Here is a 21,356-nt window from a genome sequence, read left to right on the forward strand (position 1 = left end):
ACTTGATCCCCCAGGCTTAGCTAATTGCATTAGGATTATTCTGCTGGGTGCCCACAGCGCCCCTACATGTTGTATTCCTGTTACCTTTTATCACCCGTCATTGTCTAGGCAAGGTCTCTCCACCTTCCCATCCTGCAGGATCATGAAGTTATTGCTTTTGATGTTCAGTTTTATTTTGATGGAACACCAAGGGACTGAAAATTATTTTCACAGGAGACTGATCAGTCTAAAACCTGCAGGAGGAACTGAAAGTTGGACCGAATGCAGCACACCCAACACCAAGCAATGCGGCTGCTCTCCTTCACAACAGTTACCCACATACGCGAGAAGTTGCTCAACAGCTCATTACGCTGAAAGATCTCCTTCCCCAGCCACCTGCCCTGGTGGCCTTGCCCATCATGTTCCTACCCTCTTGACAAAGCATTATTTACCCATGGACTCACTCAGCGCTCAGCTCCAAGGGGGTCTCATCTTTCCCTGGTAACAGATAAACTGAAACACAAATGAGATTTTTAACAAGCCATTTGTTAGCCTCTTGCCCTGCTGAAAGCTGTGGGGGTCCCTTCCCCTCTAGATCTAATTTAGATGATGACTTCCTAGAGCAGCGTGCAGAGGAGCAACATCCAAATCATCTCCCCCGAGGCAGCCCTGTTTTCGGATTCCTCCCAGCGAGAAATCAGATCGCCACGCATAGAATGAAGGCTGAAGGTCCTTGCTTGCACTTAACCATTTAGGTTTTTTTTTTTTTTTAATGTTTTATTTATTTCTGAGAGAGAGAGAGACCGCATGAACAGGGGAGGGTCAGAGAAAGAGGGAGACACAGAATCCAAAACAGGCTCCAGGCTCTGAGCTAGCTGTCAGCACAGAGCCCGACGCGGGGCTCAAACCCATGAACCATGAGATCATGACCTGAGCCGAAGTCGGACGCTTAACCGACTGAGCCACCCAGGCACCCCTGCACTTAACCATTTAGTGGGTCAATGAAATATAAGGCGTCAAGTAAAAGCAGAGTACCAGTCTACCTATGACAACCCCTCTGTAAACTGCTTTGCTCCCTTTAACCATGTCCTCAACTTCCGATAATGCTTTTCTCTCTCTCTCTAGGTTGGCACACAGGCTAAATGAGACAATGGAAGTGAAATATTAATCACTGAGTCTGGCAGTGAGATTTCATTCAGTGAGAGCAGTGCTTTGTTAACATCTATAGGGAAAGGATAAACAGAGACTAACCCTGGCTAATAAGGCAGACCCCGAGATGAGGGTTTGAAGACCAGCTGACAAAGTTCAGAATGTAAGGAGCTCCAAACCAGAAATCTCTCCCAGTGGTATTCAACGTTGTTAATTCATCTTAATCCAAATTATGAGTGATCTGGTGGAAAACAGCTGTTCACCAAATTTGCTTCAATAACAATAGCAAAAAATCAGGACGCCCGGGTCGGTTAAGCATCCCACTCTTGACTTTGGCTCAGGTCATGATCGCATGGTTCCTGGGTTTGAGCCCCACTTTAGGCTCCACACTGACAGCATGGAGCCTACTTAGGATCCCCTCTCTCTCTCCCTCTCAAACTGCTCCACCCCTGCTCACAAGTGTGCTCTCTTTCAAAAATAAACTTTAAGAATATCAGAAAATCAAAACCAACTTAATTCAAATATAGTTGACCCTTGAACAGCACAGGTTAGAACTGTGTAGGTCCAGTTATAGGCAGATTTTGGGGGGTTATACCATACAGGGCTGTAAATGTATTTTCTCTTTCTTATGATTTTTCCATGTTTTCTCTAGCTTACTTTATTGTAAGGATACACTGTATAATACATATAATGTACAAAATATGCGTTAATTGGCTGTTTACATTAGGCTCCCAGTCAATGGTAGGGTTTTGGTAGTTAAGTTATAGGTAGACTTTACATGGGAGATTGTTCAGGGTCAACTGCACCATCCTTTTACTTTGTTGTTTTTATTTAAGAGAGCGAGCGCACGCACGAGTGAGGGAGAGGTGAAGAGAGAGAATCTTATGCAGGCTCCACACACAGCGCAGAGCCTGACTCGGGGCTTAACACCACGACCCTGGGATCATGACCTGAGCCGTAATCAAGAGTTAGACACTCAACCGACTGAGCCACCCAGGCTTCCTTGTACCATCCTTTTCTTAACTCGTCTTGAATGAATGAGGCAATGAATGAATAAACAAAATGCATCATGGCTGAAAGACACTAGGAGATGTAATTGGAAAGAAAAACAAGAAATGCCAAACACACACAGAAGAAAATCCAAAGACTCAGAAACCCTTCCACTGTGGGGTGTAGAACAGATGACTTTCCAAATTCTCTCTCTCCAAAAACATACCATGACTAATAACTGTCTCAGACATCTGCTTTGGGAGAAAGCAATCATATGTCAGGGCTAAGTACACAGTAGGTTCTCAGTTAAACCACATGAGTCATCACAAGATGGGTTTTGGACAAGCATCAACTGTACCACTTCCAATATAGAACTCACACATCACTTTATTATTTTTTTTAATGTTTATTTATTTTTGAGAGCGAGAGAGATAGAGCGTGAGGAGGGGAGGGGCAGAGAGAGAGGAAGACAGAATCTGAAGCAGGCTCCAGGCTCTGAGCTGTCAGCACAGAACCCGACACTGGGCTTGAACTCACGAATCGTGAGATCATGGCCTGAGCCAAAGTCAGACGCTTAACCGACTGAGCCATCCAGGTGCCCCGACACACATCACTTTAAAGGTATGTTTTTCCCAGGGGGGACTCAAAGCACTTGACATGGGTGCTCGTTTAACATATCTCGTTTAACAAGCTTTTGAAAACCACAATCACCATGCTAAATGTCATGGGAGAAACAGGAAAACAGCAGGTAAACTTGAGAGGAACAAGGCACTTTAAAAAATGCAACTCGGACCTCATGAATCTGTACGATGCTTCTGGAGTTAAACAGGCAGTAAGAAGATTTAGATCTCACAAGAGAAAACGTCACCAGGGCCATGAACGTTCATGAATTGCTCAGACTTAACAGAATAAAAGCTAGAATCTAAGTCTCCTGAAGTATATAAAGCACTGGAAATGGTTAGTCCATACAGAACAGACCTAAAGGAAACATGAGGGCTGTGTGAAAATATCTGAAGGCTTGGGCTACTGCTGTCCCAAGATGATGGTCAAATAGTCTTGGTTCAAGTCCCTAGGGAAACTAATCCAGCATCACTCCTCCACCCTCCACCCCCACCACTATTTTATTTCTAGGTGTTCACTCATACCAACCAATTTGGTCTCAAAACAATAATGCCCACAATAATGCAAGGAAAAAAATGCCTCTGAAGGGCTGTCGTGCCCGTTTAACTGCAGAATAAGGTAGACACTGCAGGTACATAGATTTTGACTCAAAGCAAAGAGAGACCTTCTAGCAATTACAGTTGTTCGCATATGGGAATGTAGCACCTTAAGCGCCCAGTACACACCCCATGTCCAGTAATGTCAAACATAAAGGTGAAATCACATCCTATGAAGATTTAGGGCAGGAAGACCAGTTAGGAAGCACAGTGCTGGTGGCAGAGTCAGGGAGCAAGAGGCAGATGAGCAAAACATTGAGGAGTAAAATCTTAAGACGTCACTGATGAGATGTGGACAACGAATGGGGGAAGAGGCTTGGGGCTCCCGGAAGACGCTGAGCCACCAGCTTCCAACACAGAAGCACAGAGGACGTACAGCCGAAGGTGCCTGTGGGCTGTCTGGATGCAGTGGCTCCCCCGGCCGTGGGATCCAGGTGCTGTGAGAGAAGGGCTGGACTGGGCACTTGCTGGGGATCCTCAGAATGTGGGGTAGCCGGTCTCAACTGCTATCTAAGCGATGGGCTGTTGAAGGCATATCAGAAGGGCTTCTGAGATGCAGGCTAGAAAGAGAAACTGAAGATAGTGCCTTACTCCTTTGGGGCTTCTCTAAGATAAATACAATACACTGGGTGGCTGAAACCACAAACATGTATTTCTCCCAGTTTGGGAGGCAGGTCCAAGAGCAAGGTGCTGGCAGATGCGGTGCCTGGCCTGCTTCCGAGTTCTAGACACTAGCTCTCTTCTCACTGTGTCCTACAGCAGAGGGGCAGGAGAGCGCTCTTTTGTAGGAACACTAATCCCCTTCATAAGGGTTCCACCTACCACCTCCCAATAAGGCACACCTGAGGTTAGGATCTCAACATGAATTTGGAGTGGGGAACACAAAGAGTTAGCCCTAGCATTAGGGTGGGGGGCTCAGAAAGGGATCCTGGGAAGGATCCAGGAGAACAAGTACAGTGCGGTGTCCTAGCGGTCGAGAGAACAGACTTTCAGGAAGGAAGAGCCAATAATGCCAAGTGCAGCAGAGTCCCAATACAATCAGAATTGGACGGCGTCCGCCAGACTTGGCAAGGCTGCCGGTGGGGTGAGAGAGGCAGAGTGGCCACTGGGAAGTGTGAAAAAAAAAAGAGACTGTGTGAATCAGTTTCTGGGTGGAGGAAGACAGGGATCAAGAAAATGAAGACATGGAGGGGCGCCTGGGTGGCTTAGTCGGTTAAGCGTCCAACTTTCACTCAGGTCATGATCTCACGGTTTGTGGGTTCGAGCCCCGCGTCGGGCTCTGTGCTGACTGCCAGCTCAGAGCCTGGAGCCTGTTTCGGAGTCTGTATCTCCCTCTCTCTCTGACCCTCCCCTGCTCACGCTGTCTCTCTCTCCTAGAAATAAATTTAAAAAAAAAAAAATATATATATATAAAAAGAAATGAAGACATGGAAATAAGCAGTATTTTTAGAATGGGAAAGACTGAAGCATGCGTACAAACCAAGAGGAAAGTGTTGGTGGAGAGGGACAGACCAAAGGTCCCCGAGGAGAGGCCAATGAAAGGAAGTCTATGCAGAGCAGGTGGTCATGGGCACAGGAGGCAGGGCCAGCCTTGGTCAGGGAGAGGGACACTTCATCCCCAGAGGAAGCGAGGATCTGGATCTGGATCTAGCTGTGGCTCGTGGGGGCAGGAGTGGGGATGGAAAAAATATTGTGCCTGACGGTCTTAACTGCTGCTGTGAAGAAACAAGATCCCACGAGTGTGTAAAAAGGGCCTAAGAGAAGGTGGAGGGAGGGAGACCCCAGGGAGCTGAGCAGGGACAAGGAGAGCTGACGGGAGGCTTCAAGGACACAGGCATGAGAGGGGATGCTCATGCTACCCACAAAGGGACCAAGCTCAGACCTGACCCCGCTCCCCATCCACACTGCTCACTGGCTCCCACTGTCCTGCAGCTCGCCCCCACCTCTCTCTCCTTCTGCTCTCGGCTTTGGCTTTGGCCTGGGGTCCTTCGGGGCTGTGATGCCGCTTCCCCTGACTGTGCTCTTCTACTTGTTGCTGCTTTAGGAGCCATTCAGTGTTACCTCCTCCAGGAAGTTCCCTGACCAGGGGCTGCATTAATACCTCTGCCCAGGGTCTCACAGCATGCTGGGTGTCATGCCCACCCTGCACCTCCCGTGCACTTTGGAGAGGGCCGCTTGCATTTTCATCCCCCCAGCAGGCACGGGATTGCTCCTTCCGGGCAGGACGGTCCTGTAAGCCCTTGTACACAGGCGGGGTGGGGGATGAGCAGATGAACTGCAGGCAGGAGGTTGGCTCACTGGTCTCTCCAATTCCATCTTATTCAGAAACTAGGATTCTAGTTTGTTGATTGGGTGTGCACAACTGCACACGTTTCAGCATGGACACTGCGGAGAGCTGTTCTCTATACAAACTAACAGGCTGATCGAGTTCTTTCATCAGGCAGAAAAATAAGCCATGACATTCTCATGGCCAGAGCCGGATTCCAACAGTAGCCCCGGGGGCTGTGGACACACACTGGAAATCCAACCGAAGACAGAGATGCCGCAGTCCAAACCCATGAGGCCCTCCTCCCCTCCCCTCCCCAGACAGTCCGAGTTTCCTCTGCTGGCCTGGAGACATCCAAAATATGCGTCAGCTCAAAGGCCCCAGAGCGGTCCCTGACATCGTCAGACCCAGCTCCAGACCTCTGACACGGCAGTGCAGGAAGGCCTCTGTGGTCCCAGCACTGACTCTCCAGCACCCTCCCCAGCAACTGGCACAGGTCTGCATCTCTGTAGTCCTGGAGGTGAACTCACCAGCAGAATTTTCCCAGGGTCTCAGTCTCATTTCTGCTTCCCACCCACGTCTTTCCAACAAAAACAAGGCCTCGGCCGAGATCCAAGCACCGGGGTCTGTGGAGAGGGGGCGCCGGGACCGGCCGCTGTCAGCCATGTCCTCCCTACCCCTGATGCTGAAACCAGATCCCCCAAGCTTCCAGATGCCAATGGAATGCATTTAGGTCTCTTTAAAAAAAAAAAAAAAAAAAAAAAAGGTTGTGTTGGGCTTATTTCAGAGGGCAGGAAAGATAAATGAGCAACTAGCAGCTGCCCTGAGGAGGGGCTGATCGCTTGGAAAGACATTTCCCGAGTGGCTCTTTCCACCTTGCACAGCTTGCGCAGCTTGCACTGATGGTGCATCAGCCCCACTGGCTAAGGAAACCTAGGCCATCATCAACACCGGGATGGAGGACTGGTGCCCAAGCTGTCACAATAGCAAACATGCCATGGGACTGGCCACAGGAAAGATAGACAGGACCTTGGCTCTTCCCACATCCACTCTGCAATAGGAAAGCAGTTTCGAATGCAAACAAGTTCCAGGAATCTGACCTTCTAGGGACTAGGGATGGGCAGATGGGACACCTCAGGCTGTAAATGTGCATTTGGAGAGGCTCCCAATACTTTTTGTAGGGGCACGGGAAACGAGAGAAAGCAAAAACAAAACCTAATAGTAGCAACAGCCCGATTCAAGCTCTTCCTGCTATAGAGCCCTTGACGGCTGTAAAGACGAGCAAACCTACACGTGGTTGCTAAGACCAGTGCCACGGGACTTAGTGACTGGCTGGCCGAGACTCAATGACTCATTTATGCACCGTCTCTACGCTCCAACCTCTCTGTTTCGGCTCCTTCGGAAACATGACTATTCTGCACTCACAAGGAACTCCCGCCTCTTAGGTTCCCCTGGAGTGAAAATCACACAGACCTTCCCTCGGGAGTGACCAGTGATAAGGAGGCAAATTTCAGCTCCTTTCCCCCTGCCTCCACACAAGAAAAATCAGAGACACAGGGACCAGAAGTGGCAGTTTGTTCTTATTGCCAGGGCCAGAAATGGGATCTATTGTGCTTTTCACCACATTCTTTCTGTGGTTCATGTGGGACCTAAAGGTGGTCCTGCCCTGCTTGCAGGAGGATTATTTATTCTCTGAAAACTTCTTTTTTAAAAAAATTTAAGAAAATCCTTTTATAGTTTATTTATTTTTGATACAGAGAGAGAGTATAAGTGAAGGAGGGGCAGAGAGAGAGGGAGACACAGAATCTGAAACAGGCTCCAGGCTCTGTGCTGTCAGCACAGAGCCCGATGCAGAGCTCAAATTCACTAGCTGACCTGAGCCAAAGTCTGATGCTTAACTGACTGAGCCACCCAGGAGCCCCTTAAAAATTTTTTTTAATGTTTATTTGAGAGAGAGAGAGACAGAGTGTGAGCAGGGGAGGGGCAGAGAGAGAGAGAGAGGGAGACATAGAATCCAAGGCAGGCTCCAGGCTCTGAGCTGTCAGCACAGAGCCCAACGTGGGGCTCGAACCCACAAACCGTGAGGTCATGACCTGAACTGAAGTCAGACGCTTAATTCACTGAGCCACCCAGGCGCCCCTGAAAACCACTTCTGCATGACCCCCCCCAAAGCCTCTCCTGAAAACTGAGGTTCACACTATTCTTCCCCAACTGCATTGTAAACTGAAGTATTAATATGCACATTATCATCTTGTTTTAGGTTTCAATGGTCTTAATGTGTTATTATAGAGGTAACACTGGGCTAGAAGCCAGAGACTCTGGTTTCTCTCCTTGGTGCCCCATGGAATGATTCTGGGTAGGCAGTTTCTCTGAGCCTCAGTTTCTCCTCTGTGGGAAGGGGTAAACTATTGCCCTGCCAACTCAAAGCACTCATTCTGAGATTCCAGTAAGATGACTTCCTTGTGTTCCCTGTGGAGAACTCAGACACTGGAAGAGCTTTTGCAAACGGAACAAAATGACACAAGGACCTAATGCTTCTGTGGTAAGTCCTTCAAAGCAGGGGCCCTCCCTCAACTGTCACTTCCCACCCCACCCTCCCAGTACAGTGCTTATGCATGGATGGGCTACAACATTCAATGTTCAGTGGCTTTTGGACTTGAACATGCTTCAGTAATGTTATAGGTTGGTAATATCTTCACTCCAAACTCTTTTCCACTGGGCATAAGCAAAATAGCCTTTCCTTTTCTCACCCAAGACCCAGTGGACTTTTGCAAAATGGCTGCCTTCTGTGAACCCCTTCAGGGATGTTAAGGTTGTGACCCTCAACGTGGCTGGAACATCTCGTCTCTGGCCTCAACTCCACGGGGGCTAGAGAGGATTGCATATCCTTGATTCTGCTCTCCATTCTTGCTCCCTCCGTCTCACTCCTTTCCAGGGCCTTGGTATGCAAGTCCACACGAGGCCTCTAAGTACATTCTAAATTCCATCAAATCTCTGCAAGTAAGATTTTATTCCCTCAAAGAGCCAGTGTGATTGGTCTCCTATGTAATGAAGGAGCTTTTATATTTTTAGTTTTCTTCCCATACAACAAACACTATTAATAACATTCTAGTTTCTCCAGAGATGATATGGATTAGACCAAATGGAAAGTTACCATGGCTACCAGAGTGTTATTTTTGGTATGAGAAATTCATGCCAAGGGAAGCAGCATACATGGTCAAGAACTGAGGCTTTATTTCCGCTTTGTTATCAGGCAATCAATCCCAATTTAATTTTGCAACCCTAATTGCGACAGAAACTAATTATGAGTGGCAAGGCCTGAAACCCCTAATTAAAGCAGGAGTCAATAAAGCGATGTGGCATTATCACTGGGGCGACTCTGGCAGAAAGCACAGGAAGGCTTTCTTTCCCAGGTAACTACCTAAGCAAAACAGGATGGGAAGCACAGTTTGAGGTTTGGTGGGGAACCCGAAGTTGGGTCCAAAAGTGTCAGTTTCTGGTGAGCGAGCACGTCACTCCTCACAGACGCACTCCCTCCTCACAGACGCACTCCCTCCACAAAGACGCACCAAACTGGGAGCGAGGTGCCAAACTGGGAGTGAGGTGGGAAGCCCTCGGTGGAAGGGAGGCGTTTCTACCACCAGGAGTGGCTGTCGCAGGGAGGATGGGGAGGGAGCGCTGAAGAAGGGCTGCATCAGGCTTACCCCATGTGATCCTGTGGCCTTCTCAGCAGGCCTTGGAGGACATAACTGCAGAGGAAGAGGGCCATCTGAACAGAATCTCATCACTCGGGCCCAGATATTATGGGCTGTTTCCTCACATATGAACGCTGAGCTGCACTTTTCTGAGATAGCAAAAGTTGGCTTCTGGAAGGACTTCTATTAGAGTGAAAACCTACTGCCAATCCCTGAAGTGTACAGTCCCTTTGGGACCTCCCGGTCTATCTTTGACAGCTTTAAAATACTGTTAATGGCATGACTTCATCCACCCCACGCCAGAATGATCCATATTTAGGCCAGAAACCACATGGTCCTCATATCACCCCACTGGACTCTAGGATAGAAAGGGGCTCTTAAATCAGGGAGGAAACACTTCTAGCTGATGATTAATTACTCACCCCCTCCTCCAAATTCTTTGACAAAGAGACAAACTTTGCTAGTTGGCTAGAAAGCTACTCTGAACACTCTAACAGGGAGTAAAATCAGAAGCCTGCCCTCCCCCCTCTCCCGCAGGGTATATTATTTTACAAAGGGCTCTTTTTTCCCTTTAGTATGTTTTCCTGTTACATTCTCCTGAAAGTTCTTCTCTTTGGAGCATTATTGAGAAGAAGGAAGCGGAGCATCCTAACCCTGCACTAAATAAGTCAGTCCCTCAGGAGACAGAGCTCCACCAACTGGGTGGGAAGAATGTCATGAAAGCTTCGGATTTCTACTTCCCATGAATAAATGAGGTCTGTAGTCAAGCTAGGGCCGACAGGATTTCTTCCACGGCGCACAAAACCGCGGATCAATGAGAACCTGTATTAATCTTCATTCTTGTGTGCTGTCACAGGCAGGCAAGGCAGAGCACAGGTCTTGTCTTGAATTAGTCAAGTGAGGTTCTTTGAATATTTTCATCAAAATAGTGCACTGACATATTACGCAAAACCTTTGGCACTGGTATCTCATGACCAAGGTTCAGCAGTAAAGAAAAGACAGTTCCAAATACTGAACAGCCTTGGAACCCGGCTGAGATCTGCAAGGAGGTATTTGGTGGTTTCTGTATGTTATAGCCGTTATTGACATAATGGGCTAGCAGGTTCAGCAGAGAGAGAGGGGCTCAGCCATCTCACACTCACTGCAAATGAGGGAAGAGAGACACAAAGAGAGAAAGAAGAAAAATAGCTCCGTTTTACTCACTTTGGTACAGAATTTCAGCCCAAAGAGACTGAAAGTCTCTTGAAATACACAGCCTAGGACCCCCTTCTGTGCAGCTGGATTCTGCTTCTGGGGAGGCACTTCACTGGGGGCTTAGGAAGCTCTACCGGCCAAAGAAAGTGCCTCTGTGTTTACAGCCAGCAGGCTGTGAACTTTTTCTGGTGCCTTTTAGAAGACTGACGCTTTCAAGGCCCCTAAAAGAATCTCCAATGCACCTTATCTCTAAACCGCACCTACCTTGGCTCCAAGGAAAGACTTGCGGTGATAGAAGCAGCACAGGGCTGCCGAGAGGGCGTGGAAAGCACTGCATTCCTTAGGCATCTTCCAGTGTCCAGCCCCTGGACCACACACTTTCTTTAGGGTTAAAGGAAATTGGGCTTGGGCGTCAGAGCCCCAGCCCTACGGCAGCAGCTTGGCTGCTCCTGGCCGCAGTCTGGTGGCCGGTCCAGTCGGGGGAGTGAGCCACTCCTTCTCCCAGGCCAGGCTGGGACTCTTCCCCTCCGCTGAAGCCAATACGATCCACTCGCTCAATTCTGGCAGGCTGGTGTCCAGCCTGCCATGCACACAGTGCCAGAAATTCTCATGTGACCAGACTTGCTTTCTGATGAAATTCTAACCTCTCTTAGAAGAAGCTTTGGGCTTTAGCTGTCCCCTCAGTTTAGAGACCCAGCAGAAATCATTACCCCCTCGGGCAGCTTGTCCTTCCCAGGGCTATAGGGCAGCAGGCAGTCTGCTTCTAGAGGCTTTATCTGTTTGCCTATCACACTACCAGCTAAGGGTTAAGGAAGCATGCATCACACCACCTTGGGATTAGACAGAGGCTCCTCTGAGAAAAGGACCTAAAGGTGACTGGGGTATGACTTTCCCTTAGGACCAATCGTAGAAGTCCTAAGAAATGTGGGCAGGATCCCTGGCCCCACTGTGCCGGCCCACCCGCAGTACTATTTATTTTTAATTAGAATGCTCCTGGCAGTTGGTTTGCAGCTGATAACGTTGGCATAGCCATTACTGTGGGCAAAGCAATACTGTCTTCTGGTGTTTAATTAGCAAGTCTATTAGCAAACACCCCGAGCGCCCCATGGCCTCCCACCTGGCCGAGTGGTCTGCTGAGAGGATGGGGGACAGGCTGTGTACCTCCTTCTGATCCACCCAACGATTGTCTCCCATTTCCCTCCTTTACTTGGAATACTCCATTTGAATTGCCTTCTCTGCCTAACCCAGGTCCAGGACTTGGACCGTGAGGCCCACGCGGTATATGCAGCCAAGCCATTCTCCTGTGCTAAGAGGCCTTTGCCCCCAGGGAGAGCCTCCTATGACCTTCAGGGAAAAGTAATTGCCTCTCTTCTAGCATTCCAGTTAGAGGGGATGCTCAACAAGGCTGATTTTTAAAATTAAACCCAGGTTTCTGCCTCTGACTCCTCTCCTACTGTTCCAAACATTACCTTTCTGTGGCTTCGGCCACTCAAGATTGGAATGTGTCCTGAAGCTTTCTGAAACTTCACACAGGCAGAAACTTGTAATGGGGAAGAAACAGAACCTATTCAGTGCAGAAAGAAACAACACCAGATGAGGCATGAGGGAGGTATGAGAAATATCCAACAGGATTAGTGGCAAATCCTCAGGAGGCCTCGGCCTTTGGACTAGGTCAAGTCGGCCTGTAAAAATAGAGAGCTGTTTGTTCAATGCCTGGTGAGCAGCTTCTGTGCTTCAACACGTCCCAAAGGGGCAGAGGGACAGCCTCATAAATACAAAGGATGTGGGGATGGAGCTACAGTAAGTCGGCACCACAGGAATGATGCAGAAGGGGGGGGTGCTGACTTCCTTTATGCTCCCTCAGTCCTGCTCCGTGACTCTGGAGGTGAGATGTGTAGTCATGGGAGCTCCTGGATCCATGGAAGCGTCCCCAAGAACCTGGCAGCAAGCATCAAGGGTGGGAGAGTTCATGGGGATTCTGAGCTGGAGGGGCCCTTGGAGATGGGCAGGCTGGTGGGTCAGTATTGTCCTCCAGGATCCCTGCACTGTATCCATGAGCAGGCTCTGTTTGCCCTTATTTCTATTAGATGGGGTTCAAAGGCAAGTCCTTATGAGCAGCCGGGGTCCACGGCTTGTGGGAATGGCTCATCAATCAGGCCAACAGCCACCAGGTAAGGGGCCTAGTCTTCACCTGCTCATCCCCTTTGGTAGGAAAGAAGAACCTCCATCAGGCTAAGAAACTCCCCAAGAGGCTACCAAAAAAAAAAAAAAAAAAAAAAAAAAAAAAAAAAAAAAAAAANAAAAAAAAAAAAAAAAAAAAAAAAAAAAAAAAAGCACCATCTCCAGTCTGGGAAAAGGAAGGGAAGCAAGCAGCTCCTTAAACACCACACAGAAATTCAGAGAGATTAGTCAGCCAAAGCCTCTGAACTCCTACCGGACCCTCAGAAAGTCTGAATGAAGTGCATTCCTGAAAGAAATATGCAAATAATTCAGACATGTAAATTACCAAGAATTATGTCATCAGATGCTCCAGGGCCAGGGTAAAAGCAGAACAAAGGATCCTCAGGTCACTGGAGAATCACAGCTCTGGTCACTTCCCCTATTTACTCTAAGAAATGTCTCCCAAATATCCAAAGAATTGATTCTGTCAGGATTAAAGAATAGGCTAATCTTACTAGGTAACTGTCTCCTCAGCCCTTTAAAATTTTTTTGTTTCACACCAAAAATAATTTCTGAAACAGTACCCAAAGGTTTTAATAAATTTCTCCCGAAATGGCCAAGGAGGGAGACTAAAATAATGTGTGGTTGTTGCAATGAAAGACGATAATTGCGTGAATTTGCAAAGTGCCCTTCACTGACTCGTTACGCTTCTAAATATCTGCAGCCACGCTGATCAATTCTCCCACGTTCTCTCCAGCGATTATTCTATTCTAGTTACAAAGAAACAGAAAACCAGGACGGCATGTCACTCGGCAGATAATGGACAAAGGACCAGGGACTCCAGCCTGCGAATGCAGAACCTGGTATGCAATCGTGGAAACACAAATAAGAGATTCTTGTAATGTCTAATAATTAAACCTGTTACTCACAGAGCCCCATGAAAAGGGTGACCTGGGGCAGGGGGTCACTCTGATGATTTGGTGCATATGATTTAGGACCAAATTTGGATTCAGGCTTTTCTACACATCATGCCTTTGTCAGGACCCGGGTCAGCATCTCTAGTGGGACCCCAGGGACTAATGGAGAGGGAGAGGGGGAATGGTGCTGGGTGGCTCACAAAGCTCCTGGGAAATCAGGCTCTCTAGCGCCCACTCTGGCTTCCTGGAAGACTTGCTCCTTTGCACCAAGGAACACACCTGTGAAAAAAGCCAGGGCAGCCAGGTAGACCCTTGACAGGGAGACCCCCATGCTTTCAGGTGAAATGTTGCCCGCCCAATTTGGGAGGAGGGTTAAAGCAGCCCAGAGGAAGGTCCCTGCTCAAGTGTTAGCCTCAATGCCATTTTTCCTTGGGCAGCCCTAATACTAACCTGTCCTATTTAGTAACCATGGAAACAGGAGCCGCCTGCCAGCCATATTCCACAGGCACGTGCTTCTTGTCAGCAGCAGCCCTTGCGCTGAGGGAGGCAGAAGGCGTGCGAGAGTCCCTCTCCCAGAGTGCTACCATCTTCACTAGAAGATCAGGCTCCCAGTGAGGCAGGCTGTCTCTTTGGCCTGGCGGGGGGGGGGGGGGGGGGGGGGGGGGGGGGGGGGGGAGAAGTTCTGTGGGGAGAAAGGCGTGCCTTCAAGGTATCTGCTTTTACCTGTTTCAGGGCAACTAGGAGGACCCTGTTGCCAGTACTTCACCATTCCCCTCCCAAAGCCAGCCCAGAATCAGGGCATCTAGCCTAAGTGCACTGAGGTGCTCGTCATGGTCAAGGAGCCCTGAGGAGAGTGACACCACCCACGGAGGGGAGCGCGCTGTCACCGAAGGGTACTGGTCCAAAGCTGCAAGGCCTGGCTCATCCCCACCCACAGGGACATGCTCAGACCATCAGTCAAGGGGTGAACACCAATTGTGGAGTCAAAACAGCCCAACCCCTCGTGGCAACTCCTGAGACTCCACCTCCCCAGCAAGGTCTCTCTCTCTCCTGGCTCTTTGCCTCCACTAAACCCCAGTGTTCAGACTCTCGGTGAACAAAAACAGCTTTAATGAGCTAGAGGGTAAGCCATGCTACCATTCCATTTCCCCTGGTGCCCTCAGAAGCAGTGAAGATGAACCTGGATGGACCCAATCCTAAACATCCAAGACCACCCTCTGCAGGTTCTGCCCCTTGAGGAGCAGCCTGGAAAGCCCAGGGCCAGGAAAGGTGCATTTAATTTTTTTTTTCATGTTTGTTTATTTTTGAGAAAGAGAGGAGACAGAGTGTGAATGGGGGAGGGGCAGAGAGAGAGGGAGACACAGAATCCAAAACAGCTCCAGGCTCTGAGCTGTCAGCACAGAGCCCAGTGCGGGGCCTGAACCCACCAACCATGAGATCACAGCCTGAACCCAAGTCAGACGCTCAACCAGCTGAACCATCCAGTGCCCCCACAAAGGTGCTTTTCTCTGCAACCCTGTCTCCCAAAGTTTCCCAGGCACCTGGCCTGTCTGCATTATTCTGGGTACAGTAAAGCAGGAAGCGAGGAGGTGGTGGAGGAGCTGGGGCATTGCTGAGTGGCAACCCTCGTGTAAGTGACAGGACTCGGGGCCTGGGGGGACATTGCTGAGAAACCACTGAGGATGAGGAGAGGCCACACGGGAAGAAGTCTCCTTCCACTCAGGCCCAGACTCAGCAGCTACAGAAGCTGCCAAAGAGCATTTGACATATTTTCCTATATGCAAATGAGGTTAATCTCTTACTCGAAAGGGGGATGCACAGTGGACCCGGTGGGAGGAGGGTGGGAAACGCTGGCCATACTCTCAGGGCCACTCTGTGTGTTGCTGTGGACAAGATGTTCGCTTGCGCTCGGAAATACAGAGGGTGCATTTAGGAGCGTCTACTGTGCACATCTCGGTCTGCCAGTCCTCAGATTCCTCATGGGGGTGAAAGACTATGGCTGCTAAATGGCCTCTGTCCGGAAGCGGTATTGATCTGCCTGCCACATCAACAAAGGAACTAAAGACAGTAGTCACAAACACATCTCTCCCCCCTGCCGGGTCTTATGACACCCCCCCAAGTAAATTTCTGTTTCTCTAACTGGATATTAAAATTGTAACGCTGACAACATGGAGCTAAATTAGGTGAGCACCCAGCCCTGAGTCTGCTTTCTTGCACTATCACACAATTCCATCCCATCCATCCATCCATCTATCCATCACCACCACATATTTTCTGATATCACCTTCAGAAATCCTGTTATACAAGGCCAATTTTCTGTCTTTGGCATTAAGTCAAAATGAAAAGTGCAAGCATGGGGCATAGCTCCAACCTCAAAGAACAGACGTGGACTCTGGCAGTCTCTGTCTTCTCTCAGAGTCCATGAAAACCATCGACCCTCTTCCCAGAGCAAAAAGCACATGTTGTAATGTTTTATGTATAATTTCAGGGGATACTTTGCCTCCTGAAGCCCATCCATACACCCCTGGGAGCCTCACTCAACCAAGATGAGCCAGCCTCCCCAATGCTTTTTTCCATTCTACACTCACGATGCACGTACCTCGCCCAGAGCGGCCATTTGCATTTCTGGGCATTGTAGCTCTGAAGTTTTCTGTGCTGTGCGTTGTCCTTTCTCCTTCCTTCCACTATGGTAAGTGTGAGCTATATAAGCAACTAATAGTGACCACAAATGCCCTCAAGAGCCCCCTCCCATGCAGAGCTGGAGAAATGCTTTGAGGGCGTCTACAGAGCCAGCACACCTGAAGACTCCCCCCCATCAGGACCAGCTGCACTGTCTCCCATCTCCACTGCCCCCAGCTCTCCCATCTCACAAGCATTTGGGCAAAATGACATCTTCCAACACTGAACTGTGAGACACATATTTGCATGTCTCAAAAGTGACACTGGGAGGTAGGATAGAAGGAGAGCCAGGGTGGCTTCAAGCCTTCACTGCACCGCTAGCAAGCTGGGTGACCCTGGGAAATTTCTTAACCTCTCTGAGCCTCCGTTTCGTCCTCCAACTTACCATGGTTTTTGAGGACCAAGTGAGATAACACATAAAGAGCCAGGCACCCAACACACAGTAGGTACTCAGCAAATGGAAGCTTCCCCTTCCCCTTTTCCTCCCACAGGGCACATGCCTGATCCCACCCAAATGTCAGACCACAGGAGCATGGACAGCTCCGCCCTGAGCCACCGACTGAAAGGCTGGTACCGCAGTGTCTCTTGAACTTTGAAAGCCAGGGACCAATGAGGAGGAGTTTAAGAGTTTTCTCTGTCTTAAAATATTTTTAGCCTTCAAATTTTAAGATCACATATTAAAATCGCACATATGGTTTTAATCACACTTGCTCAGATGTCTCAAATGATTTTCCTACTCCAGAGCCATTGTCGTCTGGAGAGCTGTTTTAGCAGGCAGCACGCGTGTCCGCGGCATCTGCCTGCTTGGCCCTCAGGCAGGGGGAGACCTGGTCCATCCACAGCTACTGAGCCCTCAATGCCAGACAGTCTGACTGGGGATCCTGTAGCCCACCCACACCCACAGGATCTGGGTCACACCTCCAGTTCCCCATTGCCCCCCCAACACTGAGTCAGCTGCAGGGCTGGGAGTCCGTCTACACCTCCTGCCTGGATGCTCTGCCAGACGCTCCTTGAACCTCGCCCCCTTGCCTAGCCCAGCCCTCCAGGGTCTTGCCCTAGGACTAGATCTTCCCTGTGAGTCTAGAGTCTCCAGAGGAGCTCCTCCCATGTGCCTGACTCCTTCATTCTTCATCAGCCCCTTTTACTGACTGGCTACTCTGATACCAACCATTTCTAGAATCAGAGCCGCGCCCAGTATAGACCATTGGAGGCTGTGCCTGCTCTGCCCAGAGCACCCTCTCTAGATTTTCAGTGGCCCCCCACCCAGATTCTGCCTTCCATGTGTACCTTCTCCTCTCCCAGCCCTAGTGGGAGGGACTGCCAGGGTCACAGTGCATTCATCCAAAGCCACCCCCCACCCTTCTCCCGCCCAGAGAGGCTGCCCGATGTCTGAGTGGGTGAAGAGGCACCGAGGGATCCCCGAGGAGGCAGGAACCCGGTGGGGTGGGCACCAGGTGAGAAGTGGAGTCAGAACTAATGGCACGCATTCCAGCCTTGAAAGCTGGCCTAAATAAAACAGAAAATGATCTTGTTAATCCCTTCTTCCGTTTTCAAGCAAATTCCAGCCACCTAAATGAAATATTTTGGTGGGAAACTATCTTTTTTCATGGTCATAAACTGACGGGTGGACATTGTCAGGTGAGTGAGATGCTAGGTAATTCTGCATCCTGCCCAAAGAGCTGTGAGAGGCAGTCTAGGCTGGGAGGGGCTCCTAGCCTGGGGGTGGAGTGGGCTTCCAGGAGCCACTAGAAATTGTACACAAACTACTGGGTGAGTACGTGTTCACTGAGGCGAGGGGCACATGGTTTTTGGCCTAAAAATCTCTAGAAGGACTTCCAGTATTTCTTAAAGAGAGGGCTTCTGAGGATCTTACTTGATCTTTTGTCTAGTGGAGAGAGGAGCGAGGGACTATGTGGGTAATCATGGACGTGAGCGAAGACAGATAAAGCCTGCAGCAACCTTGACACAGTGGGCCCTGGAGGGCTACGGATGGTAAGAGGAGGGGACAGAAAGCCTTGAGGTCCGCAGTGCCTTTCCTTTCTGCTGCTGAAGCTGCTTTTTAAAATTTTTTAATGTTTATTTATTTTTGAGACAGAGAGAGAGAGAGAGACAGAGAGAGAGAGACAGAGAGAGAGAATGAGTGGGGGAGAGGTAGAGAGGGAGGGAGACACAGAATCTGAAGCAGGCTCTAGGCTCCAGGCTGTCAGCACAGAGCCTGACGCAGGGCTCAAACCCACAGACTGTAAGATTGTGACCTGAGCTAAAGTTGGATGCTTAAGCAACTGAGCCACCCAGGTGCCTCTGTTGGAGCAGCTTTAAACCCCGTGAGACGAGGGGAACCCCTCCCCAGCTGGTGGGAGGGCCTTGCTTGCACACCACACTCACTGTCACCACCGAATGCAGGAGAGTACAAGTTGGATTCTCAGCAACACTCCCTGACCACAGACTCCAGGGCCGTGTGCCCAGCTGATGGCAGCAGTCACAGACATCCCCCACCTCTCAGCCTGGGCTCCTCCAAGGAGCCCTCACTCACCCCCGTGCAAGGCCCCCAAGAGCCAGCATTTATACCGAGAGCTTTTACCACAGTGTCTTATTTAATACTTACACTGGTAGACACATATTATTATCTCTATTTCATATGTGAGATCAAACAGTGCTTAGAGTTAATAATTAAAACAAGTCTCAGTCAGAATGGCTGGATCAATCAGATGTGATAATGGAAGCATGGCCACCACCCGGTTGCCTGGAGCACCTTATCTTGTGCAAATCCAAAAGACAGAATCGTGGCTGCTCCAACAGCCCCTCCCTCCCACCAAGGGACAGATATTCTTAGCAACAGAGGCAGCAGGTCTCATCTGAAATATCCCATCAGAGATCCTCGTTCATTACTGATGGGAAAGGGCAGGCCACGTACAGACGGATGCTGAAGCAGAATCTGGGAAGAACCAGGAGGCAGCAAAACCCTATAGAACAGGGGGCGGCTGCCTTTGTCATATATAGAAACATCATCAGGCAGATTTCTCTACAGGAAAAGGCCGACTCAGAGGGTGTGTTGCATCGGAAGATTCATATTGATTACCAGCCAGTTTCTTCACTTCCTAGAGCAGTTGGGTGCCAATAATAACGCCGCCTACACAAGTGACATCCAGATGGTCAACACCCCTGGTGCCCATGGTGGGACAATGGGTTCTTTCTGTCAGTGACTCAGAGGACAATACAATCCCGGGCCTGGTAGCGTGTACTCAGAGGAGAGGGAGGGCAGGGTGGAGGAAGGCAGAGTTACCAGGTAGAGCGGGAAGAAATCACCTGGACCAATCTTGAGGAACAGCACAGCAGCCTCAGGGCTGGGGTACTTGTCCCGGCAGATGTGGAATTTTTCTGAGGCCAGACTACAAGGGGAACCCACAGCTCTACTCCGTTGCCCACGACGTCTCTGTAACAGTGTGGATCTGACAACAGACTGGGAGGCAATGGGTATCTAACTCATAGAGGATAAACTAGAGGATGAGTACAGGGATTGAAAGGGTCAAAAAGAAAATATCTCTGCAAAACCTACCGTTCATAGGTCATATTTTACACATGTACCCCAAGTAGACAGAAACATCTAGAAATAGAGCCCAATATACTTTTGTGACCCTGAACATTCAGGGGGAAAATGATGTAAATAGCCAATAGTGGTTATTACATTTAAAAGCTTTAACCCGTGGCATATGCCTTCATCTTATTTTGAATGCATGAGCCACTCCGAATTCTAAACATTGAATGGTCCAGGTGGACATGACCGAAGTTAGACCAATCAGAGTCCTTCCCCTGAAGTCTTCAAACCAGGGCAGCGGAAGAGGTTCCTTTTTCCCCTTGGGCCATAAACTTTAAGACTGTAAACTAGTGCAGCCTAGGCCACATGCCCCCACTCCATAAAGAAGCTGATCTGAGCAAATGCAGCCAACATGCTGAGAGGTAGAGACTGGACATATCTTCCTTCTCCATCCAGCAAAGTCATCAACCCAAGCCACTCTACCCCTGTCCTTCCCAGCGGAAAATTCCCTAGCTCACATCATCAGTTTGAGAGTTTACTTTATGATCGTGAGATTAGGTAAAACTTGAGATTGACACAGAATACACTGCGTTAGGCTCTACTGGCGTTCACGTGTGTAAGATGCAATCTTCACATCTGAGAAATGCTCAAAGGGAGCCAACACAAACTGATGCTACATGAAAACATGTATAATACGCATCCATTAATAATAGGGTTGTTCCCTCGTGTTTCAGTGATGGGTGGGAATGAATGGTGCTTCATAGCCTCCAAGGACGTTCCATGAAAGAACGGAGTTTTGCTTTGAGTTTTCTAGGAAGAGGCAGACGTGAGGGAGAGGGATTCATGGAGTTGGAATGTCCTGTGCCACTGAATGCAGGTGTGAGTGTTGCTCCCACATGCAGGCCCCTCCCAGGGTAGGGGAAACCACTCACAAATGGGTCATTCAGTTCTGCTCATGCAGGCAACAGCACCATCTGCAGTTCCTGAAGGGTGTTTCCAAAGCCTATTATTTTGTGGATAGACAGAGGACCTGTGATTTAGAGGTGCTGTCTGAGACAGTCCCTTACTAAGGCCAGGTGGACTTTACCAGCTACAACTGATTACCCGGGAGGGCAACTCTCATATCTTCTTTGTAGGTCAAAGAAAGGGAAATCTGCATCATCCCCCAAATATATTCAGATCTTCCCAAATTTACTCCTTTACGTAGTCTGTAGGTGGACATGGCCCAGAAGGAGCTTCTGGGTCCTGTAGGTGGACATGGCCCAGAAGGAGTTTCTGGGTCCCGGATGTCAGTCTCTGTGGCCCTGTGGGGCTTGCTTCGCCCACTGCTATTGTTTTGTTTACCCCAGTGAGGAGCTCCAGATCTAACACCTGGCTGTTGAAGCACTCATTAAAGTGATCTATGTCTTTGTTTGCTTCACGACTTATTCATTGTCTTACTCATTGTCAACACTCCAATGCCCAGAAGGACTGGGGCCAATGCCTGAACAGGACAGGGGCCAGTGAATGTTTGGAGAAGGCACAGGGATTGTCGATCTGGGTCCACAAATACCTTGGAAGATGTACAGGAGGTAC

At 49.2% G+C, this 21,356-nt stretch overlaps 1 protein-coding gene across 4 annotated transcripts in view; it reads right to left on the bottom strand.

Annotated features, from left to right (window-relative positions):
- Nucleotides 1–21,356, bottom strand: part of BCAR3 (BCAR3 adaptor protein, NSP family member) — a 209,559-nt gene that overhangs the window by 44,917 nt on the left and 143,286 nt on the right. The window contains exon 1 of one of the 4 annotated variants that reach the window (XM_039236456.1): nt 10,755–11,240. The exons of 2 other annotated variants lie outside the window; for them this stretch is intronic. In XM_039236456.1, coding sequence (XP_039092387.1) covers nt 10,755–10,838 — 84 coding nt within the window. In that variant the 5' untranslated portion in view covers nt 10,839–11,240. Of the gene's footprint in view, nt 1–9,305; nt 9,784–10,754; nt 11,241–21,356 lie in introns of those variants that run through there. One more of the 4 variants, XM_039236457.1, reaches the window with a different exon arrangement.

Source organism: Hyaena hyaena, unplaced genomic scaffold, assembly GCF_003009895.1.
Source record: "Hyaena hyaena isolate Hyena2069 unplaced genomic scaffold, ASM300989v1 scaffold_111, whole genome shotgun sequence".
Classification (NCBI taxonomy): domain Eukaryota; kingdom Metazoa; phylum Chordata; class Mammalia; order Carnivora; family Hyaenidae; genus Hyaena; species Hyaena hyaena.